Source organism: Phlebotomus argentipes, unplaced genomic scaffold, assembly GCF_947086385.1.
Source record: "Phlebotomus argentipes unplaced genomic scaffold, Phlebotomus argentipes genome assembly scaffold_4, whole genome shotgun sequence".
In the NCBI taxonomy this organism is placed as follows: Eukaryota; Metazoa; Arthropoda; class Insecta; order Diptera; family Psychodidae; genus Phlebotomus; species Phlebotomus argentipes.
Genome location: NW_026776174.1, coordinates 11014790 through 11042259, shown reverse-complemented (window position 1 = coordinate 11042259; position 27470 = coordinate 11014790). Strand labels below are relative to the sequence as shown.

The 27470-nt window shown below is 42.5% G+C and overlaps 2 protein-coding genes across 4 annotated transcripts; one reads left to right on the top strand and one right to left on the bottom strand.

Annotated features, from left to right (window-relative positions):
- Positions 1-912: 912 nt before the first annotated feature.
- LOC132258764 (uncharacterized) lies at positions 913-27442 on the top strand. 3 transcript variants are annotated; one of them, XM_059756227.1, is made up of 10 exons: positions 913-1402; positions 6317-6450; positions 6965-7292; positions 7369-10318; positions 17464-17768; positions 18411-18623; positions 18690-18866; positions 22127-22275; positions 23839-23961; positions 25118-27442. In XM_059756227.1, the coding sequence occupies exons 2-10, from the start codon at positions 6390-6392 to the stop codon at positions 26251-26253; spliced, it is 5442 nt and encodes a 1813-aa protein (XP_059612210.1). In that variant the 5' UTR covers positions 913-1402; positions 6317-6389; the 3' UTR covers positions 26254-27442. The 3 variants fall into 3 exon arrangements, with proteins under 3 accessions (XP_059612210.1, XP_059612212.1, XP_059612211.1); XM_059756229.1 differs by having other exon boundaries at positions 920-1402; positions 23839-23971; positions 25118-25247; XM_059756228.1 differs by lacking the exons at positions 913-1402; positions 6317-6450 and adding an exon at positions 6780-6885.
- LOC132258772 (adult-specific cuticular protein ACP-20-like) lies at positions 19371-22063 on the bottom strand. Its single transcript, XM_059756238.1, has 3 exons — positions 21455-22063; positions 21270-21392; positions 19371-21201 (listed from the first exon to the last, which is right to left on the bottom strand). Exons 1-3 carry the CDS (start codon positions 21467-21469, stop codon positions 20980-20982), a joined length of 360 nt encoding a protein of 119 aa, XP_059612221.1. The 5' UTR covers positions 21470-22063; the 3' UTR covers positions 19371-20979.
- Positions 27443-27470: the final 28 nt, after the last annotated feature.

The following is a 27470-nucleotide window of genomic DNA, read 5'->3' as shown; positions in this document are numbered from 1 at the left end:
GAATTGATATTAGATTTGATATAAATTGGTATTTATTGGGTGGTTGCGTTGTGAAACTCTCACGTACAGTTTATTTTTGGCAGAGCAAAGGAGGAGAAGAAAAAAACCTCCCAATTCCCAACTTTATTGCGCCACTTAATAACACTTCCAAGAGACAAACCAACAGGCAAGATTATGTATTAGTTTTTTCCCGAAGTCGTGTGTGAGTCTAATTGGAGCTGGAAGTGAAATTTGTCCAGCCACTTTTGCCGCGATGTTTGGCGCTTGGGCGATGGAAAAGAAAACGAGGAAATTCCATATGCAATTCACCTCGGCTTTTCACGACTCTTTTGTAACTGTTAAAAATTTAATTGGGACTGTATTTGTTACATCTCGCGCTTCATTTCCTCGCGGATTCTCGGCAAGTTGAGGTGGTGTGAAGAGTCTCAAAACGGCGCGATAAAAAAGGTGGCGTACGAAAAAGTATATATTCTCTCTCTCTTGTCGCTTTTCCTCTCTTGGCATATTATAAATATATCAAAAAGGCGTGTGTTGGTTGGGAAGCAACAAACGGAGAGCTCCCTCTCCTCCAATGTCTGACCTTACCTGCCATGGACTGTGCGGCTTCGCGGGCTGGGAATTCTTGGTGCTGCTGCCAAACGAACGAAAGACTTGCGAGCTGCTGGTCGCGCGCTCATGGTTCGCGGGGAGTTGAATCGCCCGTTCGCATTGTAGTTTTCTCACACATGCACCACAATCTCGGCACAGAGGGAGAACAGGTAGAGAGGTATGGGTTGAACCTGGCTGCCATGGTGTGGTTATATTGTGCCTCTGACTCTCACTATAGTGTTATCTTCTTCTTACTCGTGGTGCTGATCGTAAGAAGGCCCGTTGCTAGTGTTGTGGATGGAAACGTTTACAGTTTACGGTAGTTTGGCATCCACTCAACTGTGGTTTCAATTGTGCTCACAGTGCTGTAAGAATTTCGTCTTGAAAAACATTTGGGTTTAATTCAATTTCCAACTCCCAACACTTTCTGTGAATGATTGCTGTTTTGGCACAAAGGAACGGCCCTCGTGTGTGGTGATCTCGTGATTGCATGCCCGCGCCGCCCAGAAGGATAACAAAACCCGCGGTGAGAGTGTCTCAAAATAGAGCCTCGAGTTTTCTTTGTGATGTGGAGATGTGAAGGAACGAATCGGAATAAGATTTGATGGTGATTTCATGAAAGAGTGAAACGAGATTTCAGAAGAAGTACAGCATTAAATGGGACACAACACACCTTAAAAGTCAGAGAGGCGCATTTTGATCTCCGTGGAATGTGACTGGAAAGATGTGAAATTTCTTGGGCGCAACGCAATCTCAATTCTGTGCTCTTGTGTGTGCTCTCTCACTCTCTGGAGTTCGTCCAGCAAGGAAATTCGTGAGTCTGAAAATACCATTGAGAACAGTAGCGTATTTAATTGAGTCTTGAGCCATGCGAGAGCTTGTATGCAAATTAGAAAGGTAATGTTGCGAGCCGCAAAGATCCGCTTCGCGAATTCCAATATTTGACGAATGGAGCGCGTTTTGATCTCTCTCTCGCGCTGTCTTGGATGAAAATTGAAAAAGAGCAGCAAGTGTGCTGTATTTGTGGTGTCGGCGGGGAAAAAAAGTGCCAACAAATCACTTATAAATTGTGTCACATTATCTCCATTTTGCTGAAATTATAGAGCTTAGAGAGAGAGAAAATGCTGAAAGAAAGACATATTAAAAACTAAGCTAATAAATTCGCATTGAACTCAAATTTGAGGCAACACACGATGTGAGAAATGAAAAGCCGCCGTGAATTCTTGAATGAAAAAGAAGATTGTACTACTTTCCGATGCCAAGGCATGAATAAAAATTCTCCCAAGTCTATTGTTTAATGGAACTCCGCACAGATGTACAAATTATGCGTGTTTGTTTTTTCCAGTCTTTATCTGTGTGTGCTTTTTTTTCGTGGGGCAAAATGAAAAGCACAGCATTTGCATTATTTTTATATATGCTAAGTTAAAAACTTTTTTTTTTGAGAAGCGCGCGAATGAATCAGAGAGTTTCACTCATTTGGCATCACATATTAAAGTGGCAGCATTTCTTTTCTCCCTCTCACAATTGCACGTTGATTCATATGCTGTGTGTGACTAAGGCAACAGCACATTTGTGAGCAATTGGCGGCGAAGGGGAAGAATTTTATTGATTCTACACGGACAACGGAGGAAAAAGTGTGTGGAAACACCTGTGATACTTATACAACCTGTTGATTTTTCCTCAAAGTAAATCGCTCTTGTCGTCGCTCGTCTACAACAATCGGAGTGGCGCGGCTTTCGTGCGGCGAACGTTTCCCAGAGCCACGAAAACATCAGGCCGGCTCAAAACAATTCCTTGCCGATGGAGTGAAGATACATATCTACCCCTCTTGGACATGCATGGCTGATTGTTGTGTCAATTATGCCGCGCTTCCTCGGCGGAGAAAAGAGAATTTCTCTTCTGGAAAATTGATTCCATGCAACGTCTCTCGCCTTCATCTCAGATATTTTTGAGCACATGTACTCATAACGCAATCGTCGAAACCCACGTAAAATTCTAAAATTACCTTCTCACTGTGGAATCAGCAGAGTAAATCAAATTCTCGGTTGACATCACAAGAGCTGCGCCAAAGTGGAAAAGTCATGACAACAGACTTCCCGCATAAGTTGTACACAAAATTTGGCATTTATCATGGATGAAAAAAACGTGACTGGAATGACTTCATGCTGTAGAAGAGTCATATAAAGTTTCTATGTGTGTATAAGTATCCACAGATTGTCACTAGTGACATAAAAACTTTTATTGAACCTCCTGTAATTTGTCGTCTAACACTTTGAACTCAAACATGGTTTCAAAATTGGGTGATGAGAAAGTTGTCAAAGTAAGGTGATGAGGGATGAAGTTTAATTCGTCTGTATTTGGAAAGGAACTTTTATCGGAAACTTTCGCATGAATTTACATATACAGTTGCGGGCAGAAGAAAATGGCTAAAAACCACACTTGAGCAGCTTTACTTAAGTCTTCTTTACTTAAGTATTGTGTTTGTGCAAACTTTTTATTTTGCATCGGAAATGTCTTGGTTTTTCCAGCAGAAACGTTTAATCATCAATCCAACTGTTAAAGTCTATCATTTTAAACTAATTAGGAGAATTTTCTGTGGTTTTCTGAGGTGATTAATTGCATCAAAGCTCAAGTTAGATCATATTCTGACCGTGAATAACAATGAACCATTCTTGACAATTTCCATTCAAATTCACGAGTAGAATTTTCAGCATTTTCTTGTGCAAAGTGAGTTTATTTATCTCATCACAACTGTGTGTATTTGAAAAATAACCGCAATATCAACATGATTCGTTACGATTTGTGTAATTTTGCAATTTATAAATCAATTTGAGAAATTGTATCATGACATAAAGCGCATGCTGTAAAGGAACTTTCTCATTTTAGTCGTTTTATTTTTAACATCGACCCCAAGAATCAATAAGTCTTGATCGAATTATGCGGTAAATTGCGGTGGACATCAAAATCAGATTTGCTTTTTACGACTCCCACAATTTTATTACACATTTCCGTGTTTTATTAACCTGCCTCCGATTGGATTTCCCAGATAGACTCCAATTTATGCTTTAATTGCAACCAAAATGCCTCTAATAATAACTAGAATTTGAAAAAATTTTCATTTACTATATTTGTAGCGATTTCACTGGTGAGAATGCTTTCCAATCGCGATAACGAAAAAAAGAAGAGTGTTACTTGATAAATTTCGAAATAATTGCTATATCAATATGCAATTACAGTGCTTAATGCTGGTACAACATATGTATTACAACCGTAAGATATGAAATGCTTTTTTGCACAATTCCTACTTTCTTTGCATCTTCACATTTTATTAATACAACTACGTTATGTAAAATGAAAACGGAAAGATCCATTGTTCGTGGTTGAAGTCTATTTGAACTGAAGAGGGTCGCGCGGAGTTTAACTAAACGTCTTAGAAAGATTTGGGCGCTTAACAGCTGCACAATCTCCACATTTTCTGACTGGAAAAAAAGAAAACAACCGTAAGTGTTGCCATAATAATGGCTAATGAAGATTATGCTTTTCGGTGCGAAAAAGTACAGAAATGAGTAGGTATTTTGAGGAGGGTTTTGCATATTAGGAGCACATATGTTCGTGGCGATTGTGGGCGAGAAATTCGTGCTCATGAAGCAAAAAAAAAATAATATGAATTATTGAGTATGAAGATGATTTTTTTTTGCACTTCCCACCTTCATTAAATTTCTTTTTCTTTCGTGCAATAGACGCCAAAGTGCTTTGAGTTAAGTAAATTGTCCGCATGCAGGAATACATTAAGTCCTGGATGGTGTGAAATGATGCTGAGCATTGGCAAAAGGTGGATTTAATTGCGCGCACTCCAAAAGAGATTGGATGGCGGCCACAATGCAGCCAGAGCTCATTATATTGAAAATTGAAACCAAATGGCAAGGTGTAGAGCTGCCTTCTTCACGGTGAAATGGCGTTTAGAGATGGAAAGTTGCATGAAATAATTGTGGTAGTTCATTTTGCATAAAATAAACAATTTCGGCTCACACATTTGCACTTCAATCTCACATACAGATTGGAAATATATGTAAAAGCTCTATTGCATTACTCTTTGCTGCATTAATGTGCGGAGAGAAAAAACTCACTTTGAGCATTGTTGTGGCTGCAACTGTACTGCTCTGAGGCATTTCATGGGCGTGAGTAATTTGTCGAGAGGCAAAATGCCTCCAATACACATTTTTCTCCCGTCAGAAATCGCGCACAATTTATGCAAGAAACTCATCTCGTTCGCGATGGGAAATGAGATGAGATTTAGTAGGAAATTTCGTGATCACTTTTTCCCTCCAACAGAGCAAAGGAATGTCATTCGCAGCGCAGCTGTGAGGGAGATTGAGCTGAGAAAAAAGCGTATACATTTCCCTTGGAGCGCTCGCTTCTTGTTTGCCGCTGTCATTTGTGTACACATTTTAAATCAAAGAGAAATATTAGACTGGAAATTGGTGACAAAAATACCCCAAAAACAGGAGACGAACATTCCCAAAATAGATAAAATACACCGCAAAGACGTGAAACTCCGCACAAAAGGAAAAGCGCACCAAACTTTGAGAGCGAAGGAGGAAGTTATGGGAAAGGAAATTGAGGAGCAGTTCGCGTATATTTGCAATTATTTCCACGCAAACCAATTTTTGAGTTATGATGCATGTTTTGATGGCAAATTTAGCCCAAATGCGGTCTGTTGTTTTTTAATCAGACCAACAAACACGCCTGTCGTTTGCTTACAATGTGTAAACTCCGCCCGAAACTTATTAATTAGGCAACTTTTTGCACGGCTTTCGCCACATGAAATAAACGTGTTTGATGTTTTTAGTATGTTAACTGGGTGTGGATGCATTTCTCTATGCAGGAATTTTCAAACAGAACTCAATGCAACACTTAAGAAGCACTGCACGGATAAATCACTTCAGAACCGTTACATTATTGATCTGTTTTGAATTAAAATGCCTAATTATATACATTTGTCAAGCTTCTGAAAAAAGAACCTGTCGATGTTGGTTTCTTATCAAGTACAAGTCCAGAAAGTAGGAATTAGCTTAATGTCTAATTCGGCTTTTGATCTAGAAAACAGTTTAATAATCATTTAATGGCGAATTAATGCAAATTATAGTGTTTAAATACATCAAATATGATTAATAATCTAGGTTTTCCGATATTTTCCCGATGAAATTTAGTTTAATTTTTAATGAGAAAATTCTCTTAAGCTCATGCATCTTAGATTGTCGCGCACTGTAATCTTTGGGCTCACAATTGGGCGCTATTTGTTCAGCAAGCCTGTCTCCAATTCCATTGAAAGTGTTGCATAAGAGAAGGCAGTCTTGAGCATATAAGGTCCAACATCATTTCCTGAGTGTATTTTTGGAAGTCGAATAAATTCTAAATTTGTCTCGGCAGCTCTAAACAATCTCTTCTCTCAAATTGGTTTCTCCTGAGTGGCGCGCAACTTGCGTTGTTGTGACATTGAGCGGCAGAAACAAAAAAAAATTGTATAATGTGTATTTTTTAATCGCTCACATTATGTAGGCTTTTATTGATTCAGTAAGCGCAATTGTGGGTCAATTACTCAACACTTCGCGAGATTAATAATAGAGTGGCAATCATTAGGAGACATTGTTTGACCAAATAGATCGAATAAATTCACATGAAATATTCAGTGATGAATATTAATATGAAATTCTATTTATCTTTTCAGAGTGGTGGCCATTTAATGCGGTTGAAGCAACGCAAATTGGGCGATAAGAGATAGCTCAACGAGGCCCAGCATTATGGACCAATTCAGCTTGTTTGACATGATGACAGCCAGATGGGCTAATTTTGATTCACAAGGTAAATGATGTTGTTTTTTTCTGCGCCAGAGCCAGATTTGTGCAGATGATTTAGCGCACGCTGGAGAGGCAACAAAAGTTCTATTTGTTGCACTCATAATGGCGTGCTTGTGCACACACATCGCGCTGGTATTTAATTCATGAAATGAAAAATTAATACAAAAGCACGTTGTTCAGGCTGAGAATACATATGAGAAATCTAAATTGAATATAAATGTGGCCTTATGTAAACGCTGTCAGCGCGCTATATATGTGAGTCATTTAAAAATTATATATGTATATTTAGTTGACAAGAACGTAAGCGCGCAAAACTTACGGAGAGAGAAGATTAGTATTCTGCTGTGGCTTCTGCTATGGTGGCCATTCGCAATTGACTTGGCGAAATGATTCTCGAAAAATTCCATCAATCTCACTAGTTCTGCCCTCCAGATGACAAGTATATTTGCCACTTGATGTGGCTTCTAGGAGTGTTTTGAGTGCTGGTGAACTAATTCTGGGCTGTGTTGCATTTGCAGAGAGCCAGTCGCGGATCATCTTGGAGCCGATTCTGGAGGAGACGAGTGACGATGACGAGGAGGCGAAGGAGTTGTGGTCGATTTCGCAGTACGAGACGAGCTGGAGCTCCTCGTCGGACACGGGATCCGTGATTAAGCTGGACTCGTTCGGTCAGGAGGCCGATTGCATATCGGAACGTGACTTTCTGTGCCCGCCAAAGCGCCGTCGACACGAGTGGAGTGATGTTCTGACGGAGGGAATGGCGAAGAAAGGCGGCAACAGAGACGTGACTGGGCAGAAAATTCGCTTGGACGCTCTCCTCGATGAGCCAGAATATCACAAACGACGGTTAGTGGAATATTGCCTTCGATATTTCGCACGTGAAGGTATAATTAATTGACTTGATCTTCTCATTGGCGCACAGATTTCGCTTAGAGGAGAACAGCCATGACTACAATTCGGACAGCGAGAGCTCTCTAAGTAGAACATCGTCTCTCATCCAATTCGAGTCACTGGAGAAGCAGCTTCAGAGCGAGAGTCAGCTGTACAGCTCCTCGCCACTGCTATTTGCGTACGAGTCCACGGATGGTAAATATAGCAGCGGCGTGTCATCATCACCTTATAAGGGGGCGACGACATTGGACACGGATAAGGTGAATCTCGGTCCGGGTGATAAGATATTCAAGACAGTGACAGGGAACTTCGCGTACTACAATCAATATCTGGCGGAGTCGCTGGAGACGGGCGCCACAAGTAATGAGAGTGACGACAGTATCAAGAAGTGCTCCTGCTCGGCCAGAGGTGACGAGGTGCTGGGCCCGAAGGGAAAGAGTTCCCTGGAGAACCTGAGCGAGGACAGCGGCTACTGCGAGCACTCGATTCAGCTGCGGCAGAAGACACCGCCGAGTAATCCGATTAGCGCTCTGTCGCTTGGCGGAAAGGCGTTCGGCCGCCGGCCAGTGTCTGATCCCGTGGCATTTCGCGGCGTGTGCGAGGAATGCGGCGCCGGTGGAGTGTGCAAGTGCAGCGAATTGATGTGCAGAGATCCTCCTGTGTACGTAAACAGTGGTCTTAAAATAGGCACGATGGAGCCGGCGAAGGTGTCGGAGAGAGCCGATGCTAAAAATACGGGAAGGAGGAGCAGAAGCCTGCTAAAGACATCATCACACAGTCTGCCGAATATTTTTTACCATTCACAAAGTGATGGCGAAGATAGAGCAGTATTTTGTGTAACTGGTGATTTTGCGACTGAAAATAATTCAGAAGCATCCGCTGGGCGATACGTAATTGCCACTTCCTGCAAGGCAGCGCCTCGTGATCCCTACAGTGACTTCCTCAAAGTCACGAGCTTTCCCGAGGGCCTCAATAACTATGAGAGCAGTGATTCCTTCGACGATCTGGACTTTTACAGTGGTGATTCGGTGAATAGTGCCTCTGTGGCGCATCAGAATCTGGACTTGAATAACTTGAGAATTGCGAAGCGACCTGGCAAGAGCGCAGCTCCACAGATTGCGCAACCCAAGCCAGCCAACGTGACCGCGAGCTGCAATAATCTCACTGCCTTGGACTATTCAGATCATCAGCATTACGGAACGCGCATCATGAGCGACTACAGGCGGCGGCAGCAGCAGCCGCGGCCATTCATTGAGAACCCGGAGATCACGCTCATGGACGAGATCTCGTTCAACTTCGATCGCAATCTGTCCATTATGAACGACCAGAGGGGGGATTACGAGCCCGGCGAGGAGATGACAGTGGGTGTGCTGTGCATAAAGCCGCCGCAGCCGCCGCCACGTGCGGGCAGGAAGGCGCCTCACCCCATTCCCACGCCCACCCCGCCGGAGACAATGAGTGTGTCCAAAGACAGCCTCACCTTCGATCGTGATCCCACGAATCTGGTGACTTGCTACGCCGCCAGCCTCGAGAGGTGCAATTTTCCGCTGACGGACAGCCTCAGCACAATTCCTCAGACGTGCGACAGTGAGAATGAATTGCCATCGTACAAGTACAGCTTCACCACAAGTCAGCACAGAGGTCTGGTGCTCAGCACGCCCAATTTGTCATCGCGCCTGAGTGTGACGGACGAGGGAAGTGGCAAAGAGAAGAGCCCCAATGTGCCGGGGATACTCAACACGACCACGTCCAGGGGGTCGCTCTTTAAGGAGGTCAGTTTCCACCCTATCGTCTCAGAGATCAGCTGGAAGCACGAGCCGGGACATGAGTCACCGGAGGAGGAAGAGGACGAGGAGGAAGATGAGGAGGAGTACCCAGAGTCCGACCCAGATGACAATGCAGAGGACGCTGACGATGAGGAGCAGTACGAACCGAAAATAGTGAGATCACCAGCGCATGAGGCCAGCAGCAATTCTCCCAGTGTCGAGCAGAACGATCAGCGTCACGTGATCGGCGTGGATCGTGTGAGTGTGTTGCCGGAAAGAGACAGTGAAATCATGGATAACGTGCCTAGAGCAGACGAGCCGACGAGCGCTGGAAGTGCTGTGGACAATACCGTCAGTCGCAATATGGTCGTGAAGGAGGAGACAACGCACAGTGAAATCGATGGGCGTCAGAGTGTGAAGCCGAGTGTGATGGAGGTGAATAATTGGGGTGCTGTGGAGGGTAAGAAGAAGCGTAAGGGTGGCTTCTTCTCGCGCCTCTCGAATTTCCGCTTCTCGCTGAGGAATAAATCGAAGAATTCCGCGAAGAATAACAACAATAAAAACGCTGACGCAGTTGCAGCGGATCCGAAGGCCAGCCGGAAGGGCAAGAAGCCTGAGTCTGGCGCGCTTGAGACGGAGACGAGCAGGGATTTCATCTATATACCGCTCAAGGAGCCCATCGTGAGGAGGGGCAACGCCGAGAGCCAGGTGGATGAGTATCAGCACTCGCCGCGACTCAGTCAGAGGGGCAACGGCATGGGCAACGGAAGTGGTGTGAGCGATTACTATCACACGGTGGGCAACAATGTGGTGCACTCGAAGCCGCCGCTGCCCAAGCAACCCCCACGTGTTGTTGGCGTTTGTGCAAAGCGCCACGGGGACAGCACGCATGCACCCCGGGCGTCGTCCACCCCACGGGAAATCGATGGGAGACGTCGGTACGATGCAGCCACCGCCGAGCAGTATCACCGTCATCAGCGTCCCGGCACCACGATGATCAGTGAGCACAAAATCGGGCTGATTGAGACGAATCTCGACACACACGAGACAATCATCACGGGCAAGACGCGGAGTCTCATGGAGTTGGGCACACAGCGCCTGGCACATCCCAATGTGCTGACGAGCGAGCATCGCACAATGCCTTCCGATGAACCCAAGAGGCCACACAAAAGCATGGAATTTTTGCTGGACAAGGAGAATCAGCGATTCACACTGGTGAGTACACGCTAGCATCCCTTCTACATGCACCCGTGAGGGTAACGAAAATTCCTCTGCCCTTCGGCACAGCTGTATATGTGTGCTATCATGTCTTGGGAACACCCTATTGTGCCTTCCTCGAAAGCGTTTATTTACACTGTGCCTGCAAATTAGAATAAAATCCCATTGAATTCGTCGAGTCACATAGCACAGCCACATATAACGATACATAATGCACAGGCGACAAAAAAGGTGAACCGGGAATATATTTTTTTTCTTACTCATAACAATCACAATCCAAATGCTAAACATCCGAGGCAGTGTGACGATCTGTATTCAGTGCATGCACGCGGCGACTCTCTTTCTCATTTTAATAATGATTTTTTACCAAACGGCATTTTCTTCGTACGGAAATATTTTGGATTACTCAGTGTAAAATACTGAGAAAGTATGATGTAAAAGTTGCCTAAAATGTGATTTGGGATGTTTTTCTACAGCACAAACAATCGTAAAAGGGCACATAATGTGTGTAAGTTCAGTCACTTTCTTCCACTACACACACACACACACACTGTCTGATTTTGCTTACAGATAGGAAAAAGAGTGTAGTTTTGCTTGGCACACAGAAGGAGTGAATGAGATGACAATGGAGACATTTAGACTTGGTGCGATAAGGAGAGAGAGAAAGAATTTTTGGAATTAGTTATTATCACAACTATTCTTTTTTATCGATGTTTTTCCTTCTGAATTTCTTCTGGCGTGACGAAGAAAAAGATGGGAAGAGAGAAAAAAGGCACTAATGGAGAAAATGTCAAAGTCTGGCCACTTTCTTTGTGTGATGGTGGATTAAAAGATGCTCCAAAATAGCTCTCTGTTCCATTGTGTTTTGAGGATAGTGGCCTTTTCTCCCCGGCTGTCTGACTCCGAACTTTTCATGCTGTCACAGGGTTTTTCCTCAAGTCGGCAAACACTTTTGCACACTCCAATTTTGCCCTGGAGTTTGATGAAATATTGCCAATAACATAACATTGTATCCTGTGCTTCCTACACCACTGCGCCTCTGTTGTCGATGCCTCTGAAAGCCAGAGTGATAATACCACCCCTTTTCAGTATGCACGACTGACGCTGATGGGGTTGGACGAAGGTGGGGAAGCATAGTCAATTAGTGTAGAGTTTCTTGCTAAAGTGCAGTAGCGGCAATAATTGAGACATACAATGTGATCGGCTGCTTCCGATTTTCCAGTTGCACACACAAAATCTATAAACTGCTCACACATGGCGGAAAGGCACAGGATGGAAGAGTAAAAAAGAAATGCCTTTGGGGAGGGAGAGTGGGAAAAAATGTGCAATGTGCTGGAGTGAGAGCATTTTACGGCCACTGGACCCTTTTTTCCAGGCCCACAAGGATGATGCTCTCTACACACATAAATATTTTATACGTGGATTTATCTTGTGTGTGGAATGAGCAATCGATGTTGCGGAAATGAAGAAAGTCATAACACGAGAGTGTGTTCCAGAATAATTTGATTGAAGTGTATCTTTGACCTTATCGATGTATAAAAATGTAATCTAGAGATTCAGGGTCAATTTGTCTAACGTAACACTCATCAAGGGGGTTTCTCGAGGGAAGGTGTAGTATTTTTGCATTTCCACTTAAATACTTCACCCACTCTCGCACTGAATTCATCCCAGAGATTTATCTGGAGAGTCTGCCTTGAGATGTTTGCTAATTGAATTTCAAATGGGAAGACGAAGAGGAGAGAAGATAAAGTTTTGCCAATACAGCGGCAAAATACATCTTTAGCCTTCCTTGATATTGTATGAAATCGTATTTCCGGAAGCGAGAGCGCAAAAGTGAGTTTTATTCAAAAGAGACTCTGTGCAGACATGAACTGAAGAGATGGAAAAAAGTAATAAGAAGGATGTGATACTAATAACAGTCATCTATTATTAATAGGATGTGGTGCTCTTGTGCCCACAGTCACACTTTACAGAGATTTGAGTGGAGGAATTTCAAAGAAAGCTCCATCTGGCTGTCTGGCCATGGCGCATTGCATATTTTTGTTACTCTCTCAACTGGTCTGGGATCACCAGCTGCTTCATTGCCGCCCAGAGAAGTATTTTTACGAATTCCTCGTCGCTTTGATCCATTGGCTCATGATGGCTGTGTCTCTTTATCAAAGTGTCTGTTTAACAGCTCCCCAAGTAACGATATTCGATAGTAATTAATCAGGCTGTAGAATGCGGGCTCAGTGATATCGAGCAGACTTTATCTCTATTTACAGTGAGATATTGTACATAATGTGAAATATCTTGGATTCTCTTGTGGCCTCAAGTGTGGCCTCTTGCTTTGACTCTCCTCCAAATTAATTAGTCATCAATCTGTTAATAAAATATTCACTGTTTATTGTTACTTTTGACAATCTCTCGACGTCTGCGCATCCCCGCGGCATGAGATTATGAAAAACTTTCAAGTTTCTCAAGCCCACACAAGTGGCAAACATTCCGCGGGCATGAAAAAAATCAAAATCACAAGAAGCCCATTGAGCACTACTTAATTTTTCAGAAGTTACACGATCAATAGAACGGAAATATGTATTTCTCAGCGTGTTGTTATCTTTTATATTCCTCCCATTCATTCTTTTTGCGCATTTGATAGTAATTTTCTAATAATAAAATTCCTGCTTGAGCGTTAAGATGCGTCATCAGTTTGAATTCATTTCGAGAGAACAGAAGAAAAAAAAACTGAATGTGAGAAGTTATTCAGATATGGCGGAGCTGACAAATCAATTTCTTCTTGCAATATCTCGATCTCACTTGCGCTTCTCCCACCCGAACTGTGTGTGTAAATATTGAATGTCGGGGTTGTGCAATAAGTACTTGAGCCTCAATATAATTGATAGCAATCGCTGTACGTGAACTGCTCACATTCTTCTTCTTCTCTCCAAAATCAATATGAGATACGACGATGGTGATTGAATTTTAAAATTATGTCCGCAATGTATTGGAAATGATGTCAATTAATTGGTAATTAAAATTCCAAAAATAACTTGACTGCAAGCCTCAATTCAATATTCTTCTTGAGCATACGAGTAACATATTTGGAAAAGGAATTTTATATTTACATTGGGATGAAGCAGAAGGTTTGTTAAGATCGATTCTGAAAATGCAACAAAGTTCTGCTCCATATTCACAAGACATTTTACTGAAAAACTCTTACTGAATTTGTCAACTTCTGATCATTTGGTAATTGAGGAACTGAGACAATATTAGCTCACAAAATTTTACTGTTTCCACCACCAGAAAGTCGTGTTATCATTATGTCAACCGTCTTGAAGGCACGCTCGTGAAATTTTTCCAATTGTTGAACGTGATTTTGCATGTCCAACAATATTACGAGCAAATTAGTGATTTCATGTGAATTGGGTGAAAAATAATTAAGTTAAAGTGAGAGACTTTCTCTTTTTAAAAGAAATAGTCGTGAAATATTCGCAATTGTGGGTTTTTTTTCACTTGTCATTTGGCTTCAAAGGCGTGAGAAACTGTCGCACAGTCAAGACAGATTGGGAGAGAGAAGAAAAACAGCGTGTGTGAGAAAAAATGGTGAGCATTTTGATTCACCGATTTTAACGGTCTCCCATGAAATCATCCCCAAGTGTTCAACCCTTCCGCGGAGGGGCTTTTTAGGCGTTGTTGCTGTGCGAGTCGGTAACCAGAGAGTATCCCCATCAGCAGCACTGACGAAAAGGGGGGTTGCGGCTCCAGTTCGCAGGCGCCGTGTTTCGAGGTCACCCGCGTTTAATGTCAGTTTCTCGGTGGTGTTTGGGATCCAACAAGGGAAAATTGTGTGGTGCTCATCCTCGTCTCAGTGTGTGCAGCAAAGAGTGGTGTAACTGGAGTGAAAAAAATTTTTCCACTTCAACCCAGTTGGGCTGATGGTGGAATTGAACAACCTTCCCTAATGTCTTTCTCAGTTGCGAGCCCGAATTTGTGATCCACCATTGGAGGGTTGTTGGGGAGAATTGTGGAAGCGAGTGTGTGCGATGTCGTGTGTCGAGTCTCTTGTACAAGGGGATAAGCAATAATCAGGGATTAAAACTGTACTAATTTGTGATTAAAGTCTGCTTGGGGCGCCTAAGGAAAGTGTTGTGCTGAGAAAGAAGTTCAAGTGTTGCCTATCCTAATTGGATTTTCCACTATTGTGCAAATTCAGTGGATTCTTGTGGGTGAAAATGGTCTCAGAGGATATATTGTGTAGTACATAGGGAGAGTGATATACATATACTTCAGTCTATCGTGAAACAGGGTGTGTGTTCTTTGGGGGCACTGTACAGACAGAGCGGGGAGAGCGAGAGAGCGAAAGCCAAGACCTATATAAATATTTTTTGGAGAAAATGCTAGAAGTACGTAACAGTTATCTGCCATAAGTAGCACAAGGTCTCACAATTTTCACCCATTTTCCCGTGTCTTCAATACACCACTTTGGAGGGCCTCTTGTGTGGATATCAAGTGTTTTCACGTTTTATCTCCAGTCATAACTGCAACATTGAACCACCCACATTTCAACTATACTCCAATTTCACACAATATGGGTTGCATCGTTATCTGTTCCTCTTCACATAAAGTCTCCCCCATATTTTTCAGCTGGTGAAAAAGGCCGTTGATGTGTTGAATAATTTCAGATAATGACACACACATAGTATATAGTGGAGCAGAGTGTGCTTGATGTATGGCGAAGAGCGAGAAGAGGTTCTTAACCTTCCACAATAAAACAGTGTTGCTTTTGGTCTCTTTAATTTGAATTGTTGCCCTTTTGCCACACACACACACATACAGCCAAGAACTCGCGTAATTCCATCCCGTTCTGGCGCTATGTCGTGAAAGAGAGTCTCTCTGGGGCTTGTGGAATTAATAAAATTCAATTAAACACAATAATTGGTGCGATTGTGGAATTTCAGATGAATTCCACACTGTGTCGCGCATCTTCAAGATCATCATTTTAACATGTTTTTAATTGCTGCATATTAACCGTCAATTAATTTTTTCCTCTGAAGTGTGACTTGCCGAAAGATAAAACATTCATCCAGCTTCAGCAATGCAGAAAACACGTTTTTTTTCTTTCTTTTCTTTCATTATGGAAAGTGTCTGAGCGAACGCCCACCATTTTAGGGTAGAGCAGCACTTCACATGGCACAACCTACATTTTGGAGGGTTGGAAGAGGTTCACCTTTTCTCTCCTTGAAAAATGTGTGACGTGTAGAGAAAATCTCGTGGCAATGAGTTGGCAGAATGGCAAAATTGTGCGGATTTTTTGGCAAGAGTGCATTCGGAGAAAACGACAGTGCAACAACCACATAAAATATGAAAATCATTGCCACATGAATGCATTTTCAGCTAATGGTTTTAATTCTTCCCCTCGTTTGACTATTTCCGCCATTTCACTTTTTCACACCATGTAATTAACTATATATATACTTTTTGTGTGGCGCATTTTCCATTGATTAGTTGAGAGGCTTTTTATGCCACCGCCATAAACACGAAGTTGATAATTTTTTGCCTTGTATGTTTTCAAACATACCGAACATGATGTCACAACAACACTGCGTTGTTCAATGAGATTTTCAACTATTTATTGGGCGGCAGGAGATAAAAAACTGCTATTCCTAAATAGAATCATATCACATGTTGTCACGCGACTTATCGCATAAGTGCACCAAATACAGGAGCAAAAATTGTGATGCGAAGCGAGTTTATGCGCCAAAAGCTTCATGTAATTGAAAAAATCGTTTGGGAATTCAAATGCAATGCATGGACTTAATGCATGGTAATCGTACACAAATATTACACAGTCGATAATCAACAAGTTGTGTGACTACACCTTTGGTAATCACTCGCAGACGAATAGTAAAACACTTCTAAATAAACATCCTTCGTTTGTTAGTTTTCCCCAAAAGACTTAAGAGGTGTTAATTAATTTAAAATAAGCATCTTTTCCGCTTTGCTGATGCACTTTATCTTGGGGAAAAGTGTTCAGTTTTCTCCTTATCTTCTCTGTCAGTGAAGCTGGAACAAAGTGAAATGAGTAATTGAGTTATTTTCTCTCTGAATTGAGACAAAATGTCTAAAATAATCGACTTTTCTCTTTAATTGGATCTTATTACTTAGGATATCTCTAAATCTGTGTGGATACAAAGGGAAGTTTCGTCTTTAATTTGCAGCTCAACAATGCAATTTGAAGCTTCTTCATTAGCAAATAATGGCGGTTCATCAGAGTGGAAAATATTCCGAGAGATGACCTCACAATAACCATCCAGAATCACGTTCATATCGTTAGCATTTCGGACAAACAATTCACTTGTTATTGCAGCTAATGCTGAAAGTGTATATTGCTTTGTGAAATTGGCCAATTTGCCTGCCTTTCGCCATTTGAATGTCGTTGGGCAGAAAAAGTGCTGACTTTGCAATCGACGCCGAGAGTTGTGATAATGGTTACAATGGGAGAAAAATATATGGCAAATAATTTTTCATAGCACTGAAGGACACATTCTATACATTGAAAATTATCTAACCATTCTTTCAGATGTCGCATGTTCTGTTTAGCGTGCTTTTTTCTCGCGGGAGAGAAAGAAAAATACAGAGAAAATGGCAAGGTTAAGCCGTTGTATTGTGATTTATTTAGAGATACTGAGAGAGTGAGCGCTTGATTTGCAAAAATTGAATTAAGAACACATTTGGCGGGTGAGTGAAAAGAAAATGTAGAACGCTTGCGAGATGGGGATTAAATTGAGGTGGGTTCAGTGGGCATTTTTGTGCCAAATTGCCTCAATTTCACCGGATGCTTCAATTTAGATGTTTGTACACGCTGTGTGTTATTTAATCAGGGATTAGCATTTAGGCAAAAATGCGTGGCTGTGTTGGTGAGCAAATTGATGTTGAGTAATTCATTAGAATTGAATAATACAACACACTAAGTGTATGTCTCCGACACGATGGCGTGATTGCCAAGTTCTTTTGTTGGCGCTGCAATGCCCATTGAGAATGAGCGAAGGAGCGCACATCAAGTTCACTTAATGCCTGACTTCCAACTTTATATTCCGAAGTTCAATAGAATTTATTATGACATTCACTCATTGTGCTCTTATCTGGCTTTCTTTCCCATGCAGCCACCAGAGAATGAGCTGCAGAAGACACACGAGACGCCATTGAGTGAGCACCAGTTGAGAGTACAAGCCTCGCTGCAGCGACTAAACATCCCGGACTGGTACAAGCAGTACAACACGACGCTGAAGCCTGTGGACAGGACGCCAGGGACGAACTATCGCAAGCGGAACAGCGAATTTGGCAAATGGGCCGGGCTCAGCTCCAAGACCACTTCTCTGAGCTCCCTGGGGTCGCAGAGGGCGGACAAGGGGTCGCTGCTCTTGAGCCCGTCCTCCCACAGTCATCATGGCAATACAGGATTCTCGAGGTAATAAATCAGCGACAGGATTCTGCATAATTTGCCTTCTGCACCACTGAGCTGAGTGTGTTGATTTGAGCGATGAATTTGACGAATCCATTTCACCGTCCCTTTTGTCACTGCAATCTGGAGTGTAAATCAACACATATTCCAACTCAATGAGCAGCTCATTGATAAGCACTTCAGAAGGTTGTCTTATGGTCGAATTAGCCTTCTAGGAGAGTCTCCGAGACTCTCAATCGGAAGTAAATTGGGAGTTTTGTTCAAAATTTTCACGTGCTAATTCATACAATCAATTGATAAATTTATTATTCCACCGTAAATGCATGTGTTGACAAACAAGTAAACAATTGGTTCAGCTTTCGAGGCATATCCTCAATAGAATATTGATGAATTATTTATCTCCTGGTATGGTTTTACCTTCAAATGGTGCTCAAATCAGTGAATTTAATTTTTAATTGATTTATAACCAATTCAACTTGACACTATCATCACTGGGGGAAACTTTTCTGATTTGAAAAGTGAGTAGAATCAGAAATCCCAGCATGACGAATGCTTCTGAATGTGGAATGAAGGCGTCCCTATAATTAAGTGTAGAATTTAATGCGATGGAAGGCAGCAGTTACTAATTAATGTCTCTCTGTGCTGCAGATGGTCAACGTCTCACCTCAATTCGACGCAAACGTCCCCCAGCATATCCGGACGCAGCTCGTTCTCGCGCGGCACCACCAACAGCAGCTACATGTCTGGCCACTCTTTTATAAATCCAACTGTTGGAACGAATATAAGAAGCTCGTACAGACAACCTTATCTGGGGTGGCGAAGTCAGGAGAAATTGGCCCAGCCTCGAACTCCCGCCGAACGGTGAGTGTGTGTGTGTGGAAAGGGCGCTTAAGTGTCGGCATTTACTGACTTTTCCCAATTTGCCAGACTCGCATCATCGCTGCTGAGTCAACAGCAGCAGGACAGGAATCGGCAGCAGAAGTCAGAGACGGAAAATGCGGAGATTCAAACGTCTATAAAGGAAGTGACTTCGGCCATTGTTCATTATGTGAATGATCAGAATAATCGCAATTCACGGAGTCGATCAACTAGTCCGAACCTTCGGTAAGAGATAGTCAACAATTCTGTGCATTGTGAGATTGTGTTTGGTGAGAATCACCCATTTATCGATCCGACTGCTTTATGACCCACATTCAATTATGTTGCATTGACTTCGCCGGACACGAGAAGCTCAAGTGAATAGAAGAAGAGGCGTTATTGAATCCTCAAGAAGAGCTCTGCAGCGAGAGCTATTAATTTTCACTCCATTCTGCACACAATTCTACTCCATAAATCTCCCTTAAGAGACCTCGAATCGAATCATCGTGATTATAATTGGGAGTTTTATGTGTTTGGCACTTTTCAGCCTATTTTTCAGCATAATTGAAGTGCTTTTTTGTGTGGAAATGATGTTTATCGCATTTGCTAGAAGTTATTGGCGATATAATTCATGAAAAAATGGGTTTATAAATGCCGTGCAGAATTTTCTGTTGGTTAAATATAGGATTTTACTCCATGTAGTCAATGAAATTGTATTTGTTTTCTTATCATAATATCGATTTAGCCATTATTATGTTAAGCATTTTTGTGGATTTCCATAAACACTTTGCATCGCTTTGCATTTTTACGTAAATTGACATCAAAAAGAGACGCATTTATGCGTAATATGTCGGCCTATTGAGACGATATCCGAGTGAAATGGGCTTTCTTCTGAATCGTGCTTCCATAACGGATTTATTATGCCACATTAAATAATCTGTGTGATAAAAATATATCACAAGACTTTACGATGGACACTGTGATGTGTGAATATTGAGTGTGAGGCGGTTTGGGTTTGAGGAAAAGAGCGCCGATGGGGAGTGAAGAGATAATTTTTCACATTATTTTCCTAATATTTCGAGATGGGAATGGAAGCGAAGAGGTGGATTGTGTATGTGAAATGGGGTCAGGAAGTGGATTGTGCGATAAAAGTAGGAAAAATAGCCTCAATGGTATACAAATTGCTAACAAGCCACAATGGTTTATCTCATTGGTGGATTCAAGTGTCTGCATAGTGAAAGTTTTTGCACATATTTCGATCTCCTACAAGAGTGAATATCGTGATGCGTTTTCATGCGCATATAGAAACTGGACCAGGCGCACGACGCTATTAATTTCCTGTTTTTTCCTCTTCATTGAAGAAAATGCGATGAAGAAGAAAAATGTATACGGCTTTGCGCTGCCTCATATCACGTTCTTCTTGTTGCCATTTCGTCTCTCTCTGTGTGTGGATGTGAAAGAGGAAATGTATCTCTTCGCTGGTGAAGGCAGAAAATTCGCTATTTTGTATCTCAGCACAAGACTCGAGCGCCTCTGACTCTATTGAGCTGATGATGACAGTGTTGTATATTGCTCATGTTGACTTCCTCGTTTATTGGGTTTGAATCTAAGCGCGAGGAACAAATAGAGAGTGAAAAATTTTCTGCGAAAAATGCAATTCTCTGCATTATTTTTTCGTGTTATCTAATCCCTCGCGGTGAAATTGCAAGTTTCAATTATTTTGTACACGTTTTGCATTGAATGATGCAAATAGCTGACTTTCCACCAACTGTTTTTCCTCTTTTCTTCTCCCACTCGTGTCGCTAGCCAATAATTGCCACATATGCCAATGAACTATTGATGATAAACGATTGCGAATCATGTTTGAGATCGCCAGACATTTATCTTAAAGGCACGACGCGAGCTTGGGTGGCTTTGATAAACACTGGCCAGCGGAATAATACACACACAGGAATAATCAATAGAACGTCTAGACTCTTAACCTTTTGCATGCCATGAATTATTTGGACTGGCTGAGCGAAGGGGAAAAGGAAAAATACAGAAAAGACGTGAGAATTTGCCATATGCCAGCGCGGGAGCAATGTCACGGTTTATTTAATTACACTATTGCTCAACTCGCGACATCGCTCGTCGCGAGTTTCGTCTGCACAAGAGAGTTCCGAAAATATCCTTCCATCACAAAACACGCCGCCAAAGTGATTACAGAGCGAGAGGAGTGATTGAAAAGCGTGGAGAATTGTTTCAATATCACAAAAGGGAAGTTTATTTACTGCATAACAATTACATGATTGAGTATTTCTTTAAATCTTTGAGAGCAAACGAGAAAACAAACAAACAAGAACTAGGATTTGGCGGGGAATCAGTGGAGATAATGATGGGTGGCGTGTCCGACCTTCTTCACCACGGCGTTGAAGCCATTGTGAGGATCCGCCGTGTATTCGACGACGCGCTTGGTGCCGTCAGGCTCGTACAGGGAGTAGGATCCCTTGACGTGGTGTCCGTCGCTGTGCTCCCAGGCCTCCTTGTGATCGCCCGTGTGGTGATCCTTCACGCCGTACTCGAACTTGTAAGGCGCTGGGCCCTGGCGAGTGCAAAAAGGAAGTGGTTTAGATCACGAGGAAAGGGACTAGAGGGACAGATGAGCCTTACATAGTGGTGATCGTCGACGTAGTGATGATCGTGGTGGTGCTGATTGAGATTGGCGTAGCTCTCGGCGTGATGGCCGGGATAGGCGAGGACGGCCGCAATGGCGAGGACTAGACAGAACAGGGCCTTTGGATAGACAAAATGTGTGAAATTTCCCTCTTGCGATCACTCTCGATCTTCGCACACACCTGATAGAACTTCATTGTCTATGTTTACGGTCACAACTTGCACTTTCTTTCGCACTGGATGAGCTCTGCACGCATGCAACTCGACGCACTGGCACTCAACTGACTTCCTCCGATCGCTGGGACGAGCTCTTATATGGGCGACGGCGTGATACCTGAACGAGAGAGTGGCGGGATGATCACACACTCTTCCAGTCACGGCGCACGCGCGTCCGCCGAACAGGTGTAATTGTGGCCAGAGTGGAAGAAGACGAAGAGGAGTTACGAAACAATTGCAATAACTCAAATTACTCAATAGGCGCGATCTTCACCGGAGACTTTGGAGTGCGCGGAAGATCAACAAATGGTCGTTTCTAGAGTAGTAGGTAGAAATAGGGGAGAGCGGGGCGGTTGTCAAATATTTTTTTCGTGTTTAAGCCATTTTCCGAGTCATGAAAAGTTGATATTCTTTTGTAATGCACTAATTGGGGCGCTTGAAGCTTAAAGCCTCTAAATACTGAATTGCTGATTAAACAAAACGATGATTGTGGTGAAGCGAAGTGTGTGAATTCGCTCAACTTTTCCCTAAATCATAAACACCGCGAGCCAGACTGGAAGATGTCAGTCAGAGATGCAGAAATGCCATATAAAGCGACTAATTATGTGACTCACCTGTGCGTGTCTGTGTCTTTGCAGGAAGTGCTGGCTCGAGAGCTCATTTGTGGGCATCGGACCAGTGGATCAGAGTCCGCAGACGCCAACCATCGATCGCAGCTTTTCATCGCAGCAGCAGCAGCAGCAGATCAGTAGATTAGCCACTAATTCCGCTCATGTCAATGGCGTTGGTGAGTCCACGATCTGAAGAAAATGTGTAGAAAAACAACAACACAAACACACTCCTTATCTAATCGTTCTCATATTCGCCACAAAAGAACACGAATTCGCACTGAGCGAACGCGACATTATCAAATTTCATGATTTAATTTTATCACTATCCACTCATTGTTCGTCAATTCGCGATAAAACACACGAAAAATATCGCTGTAAAATATTTAAGATATTGCATACTATATTGTTAGTATTTTTGCTCTTATGTTCTTCCTTGCAATTCTACCACTTAAGATCATCTCTGTATTATTTATATCTGCCCCTTTATTTGTTATCTTTTATCAGTTTTTGTTTTGTATAATGTCATCGAATTGAAAATATGTCTGAAACACGGGAAAAAAAGTGCAACTCAAAAGCAATGGAAATCGAAAAAAAAATGAACAACATTCCAAAATTTGCCACACTTTGCATGCGAAACAGAAGATTTACAAGAGAGCTTAAAAAACATTTTATTCATTTTGTCAATTGAATCTTTACATAATATTCTGTACATTACAATTATTATTATCGCCACGAATTTAATTATCCAGTCGATAGTTAATCAAGACAATTTATATAGTTGAATGTCAATTGAATTTGAGGAAGATTCTGAGAAGGTGCTAAAGCGCAAGCAATCTATGTATCTTTTTGATTTGGATTTATTTAGTGAAGTGGAAAATTGCGGTTATTGATTAGTCTATTAATGTAACATTCTTCAAATGGCATTTATTCTACTTTTTTGTAGTGATTTTTATTTAATCTTCTCGTATTGCTGTATTTAAGTTCAGGTAAATAGACGTGAACGAGGAAGGAAGGTAGCAATGAAACGAAATAATAAAAGTGCTGAGAAGTGCGCATGGAAAGCTTATTATAATTTAAAAATTTTCATTTAGTTTGTATGTTATTCTTACGAAAAGCGTATTGATTTATCAATAAATTCGATATATATTACTTGAATTTTTGGTTTTTATTTTGTCTTTTGTGTTTGTGTGATTTTCTTCCTTTTAGAGATCATCATTTATATACATGGTATTTACTTTAGCCTCATGTGATGCGCAATGGTTAAAAGCTTTTAGCTGTTTCTTTCCCGTCAAACTTATAAATAGTTTCATATCATTTGATTATCTTGGCTGTTCATCGTTTAGAGAGATTATGTTTTTTTGGTGGTTGTTTTCTGTTGACTGCTTTTCCTCGTGAAAATCTCCGTAACACATTAATGAAACTTAATGCGGCAAGCGTGTGCTTTTGATTTTTAAATTAACATTTATGACCGTGGAACAGTTTCTTATTCATAATATGGCTCCATATAAACGACGTTGGTTTCATCACTAATTTATTGGCAAACTTTTTAACAACAGCCGAGAGAGTGGGTGAAATACTTTATCAAGTCGCACAGCTTTTAAAGTTGTAAGATTTCTGGGTTGTTCTCTTTTAAAATCACGCCAAGAATGCGGCTTTGCGTGTCTGTTTTCTTTCCAAATGTGGCCACGCGACACGAGAAGTAGTATTTTGGTGAAATGCCGTCTGTGTTTTCTTTCAAGGCCCCCAAATCCCAATGCTGGCCCTCCCGATGGAGAGACCTTCGCCAGGATCAGCGACCCTCGAGGATGTCCTGGCGTCGCTGCTTGGATTGCCCACGGAGCCCAGCAACAGGTCCTCATCAGGTATGAGCCTGTAAGTTTTGTTCCAATAGTTATCAATACGAGACGCTTGAATTGTCTCTGCATTGCTTGTCATTTCATCACCCTGTGCCTTCAAAATCACCACCAAAATCGAGTGTATAATAAAGATATTGACGAAAGGGTAGTTGTATCTTCACGTCACTTTCTTATCTGCATCATTTCTTCTTTTGACTCTTATTAGACTGTTTGGAATGCTTTTACTCTTGATTTCCTTCATGGGACTCTCTTCGCAAAGCTCTTCAGCTCGAGTCAAATTTGCTACAATTTTTACAAAGAAATATATAGTATAGAAATTCACATACACACAACTGCTGTTTCCGTTTCTTATTCACATTCACCTTGGGAAAAGCTGAAACAATAAGACAAAGAGCAATTTTAGCAAATCAGACCGAAACTGTCAATCATTAGTTGATGAGGAACGAAATCATATTTTATTCTCTAATCTAATTGGATTGTTAAAATTTTTGTAAAGATGCTAAAACCGGACTTAAGCCGAACTACGAGTAAGTCAATTTTCAATTCTATCAAGTATTGCTTGGCACAAGTTACATAATAGGCATTACAAGCACTAAATTTATCTTGGAAATTCATTTACAAGAGTTTTGACTAACAATTTGCAACTTTTGGGAACTCGAGACACTTTTGGGTTAAAACATGGGCGTGGCTTTAGAATGGGCGGGGCATTAAGGGATATTTTCTTTGTGTTTTTGAATTGTAACAACTACGCTATGTTCTTTTAGTCAAGACTCTAGTAAGAGAATATCATTCTTTGTAAATTGTTGAAAGCAATTTATGTTATCAGACGCATAGACTTGCTTTGCCGCATAAATTTCATGCGTTGATCAGCATAGTTTTCAAGTTCATTCCGTTCATTGAATATCAATTGATTTATTAGCGATTGCCGTGAATTTACATCCGATTCTGGCTGTAAATTCACTCTCACTTCGCATTTAGTGCAGTTTTACGATCCTCAGCCGTTGCGCTAAGCTTATCCGGAGGATCTGGCCAATGAATTCTCACAGTTTATGATTTAGCATGGCAGTTAATTTGCCCAGACGGCCGCCGGCGAAGAGGGTCCCAGGCGCGGAGGGTAGAATAGCGAACTGACGGCCTAACGCTGCGCCTCGTGCTGTTTCAGGGGTTACAGGTAATGGGAAGAAGGAGGACGCGAATGCGCTGACAGTAGAATCCGTCCCGCTGCGCCGCCACAGCGAAGGTGACGCCGCGAAGCGCTGCGCCGCAGATCGGAGCCGCGAGTCGCGTCGCGTGAGTCTGGACTCGTCGGATGCGAGCGGCGGCGCCGGCCGGAGCGGGGAAGTGCTCAAGTGTCGGTACCACAAGTGCGAGTCCACGGCCACCGTGGCGGACGCGAAGAAGTACTACAAGAGCTGCCACAACTGCTCGCATCTGTACTGCTCGCGCGAGTGCCGGCGGGCGCACTGGGAGCGCCACAGGAAAGCGTGCCTGCACTTGCGGGTGTCGACACTCTGCCGGCAGGTGCTGTCGGCGTGCAAGGATGAGCCGGACACGCTGCGCAATCTGAGTCTGCTGGCGAAGCGCGGCCACCTGTCGCAGGGGCGCGGCGTGGTGCGGATTCTCTTCCGCAGCCCCGAGGCGGCCGAGACGTTCATCAAGCAGGGCTTCCAGAGCCTCGGCGAGACGTCCTACGTGCGCTGGCCGGACCTCATGCCGGCCGAGATGGGGCCGGAGCTGTACTCGGAGCTGCTGCGCCTCAGCACGGAGTACAAGCCAGAGACCAAGATGCTCGTCTACGTGGCCATCTGCGTGGTGTCCGAGGCGCCAGGCCCGGCCGCCGCGGCGCCCGTCAAGTGGGAGCGGCAGCTCGTGTCGCGTTGCGCCAAGCTCAAGATCTGCAAGACTGTCCTCAGCGACCTGGCCAACCTCAAGGCGCCCGCGCACCGGCCCGAGGAGGACATGGATATCCTCATCCTCACGTTCAGCCGCCGCGGCCGCGAAGTGGTGCTGCACAATATCCAGGCCATCCTCAAGCAGCGCGGCGTGAACCTGCGCAAGAACTACCCAGACGTCTTCCAGCGCCTCAGCAGCTTCGCGGACGGCTCGGCGGAGCGCTTCCTGCCCGTCACGCTGCACCCCAAGGACTCCGCCACGGGACGCACCTTCGTCTGCATCATCATGCCGCACGGCGGCGACCCGGACCAGCTCAAGATGCCAAACTCCGACGCCGGCAGCCACGTGCAGGTCGTCAACGTGAGCCTGGAGCACCTGGACTACATCTCGGCGCTCGCCAAGTGAACCACGCGAAGCCTCTCCCTCGCTTCCCACCCTCAGCTGCCCCTCAGAAGCGCCCCCGGCCGGGAGTGACGCCCAATTGCGCCACTTTCCACGGGGATGCCCAACTGAAGTGGTCTCTAAATCTAAAACTCTCTCTAACGATAGGCTACAAAAGTAACATTTAAACCTGACGCGACCTACTTTACAAAAGGCAACTCAACATATTGCATCTTAAAAGGATCTAGCTATTAAAGGTATATCGAATTTTTCCCATTTGCTATCACTGAATTGGGAATGAATGGCATTTCCTCGTCTGACTATTTGTATAGTTAATAGGTTAATTTCTAGTCAATGGCCAATAAATTAATATACTTTCCATAGATAGGCGACAGAATATTATAGCATATTAAATATAATCTTGAATGATTGCTCGTAGAAAATTTTTGTTACCCACTAAGGATGTGTTCATTCCCAAGGAAGAAAAGTCTCTGCATAATCTTCATATACTCACTATATATTTCATTGAAGGTGTGGAGAAATGGATTGTAAAATGAGAGGAGCTTCATGACTGTAATATTTAAAAAGAAAAAAAAAGTATCTTATTCGAGAATCTTTAGGACTTTCGCATTTTTGGCTGAAATTTAACGCGAAGATGAGAGATAATCATTGTTGCATATATTTGGCGATGGAGAAATTATAAGAAATTGTGCCCATTAACTTCCAGAGAGTATAAAAACCGCATAACTTTCAATAATGTCATAAAATCAAAAGAAATCGGATATTCATTATTCTCAAGTAAGCGATGAAATATTCAATATTTCATAGAAGAAGAAAAAAACATAATAAGATATAATGAAATATATTTTAGAACCTATATGAAAGTGCATAGCAAATAAAAACGTGTTAAACCTATTTAAAAAAAAATGATTAACCACTTATTTTTGAGGCTGAACTTGTTGAATTTATATAGTTAGCTAAGATTTTTGGTTAAAAAGAAGAAGAAGAAGGAAAGGAAAGAGGCAAGAAGTATTATAGATGAGAATCAAATGATATTGGGCTTGATTTTGAAGAAATCACACAATTTAATGGAGCAAAATCCGCATAGATATTCGATATACATCATAACATATTTAAAACAAATGTTTAAATTATATTGTTTTTCCTCTCGTGAATGTATTTATTTAATAATAAAATGAAAGGACATTTTGAAGCATTCTTATTTTGTAATTTCTCGAATT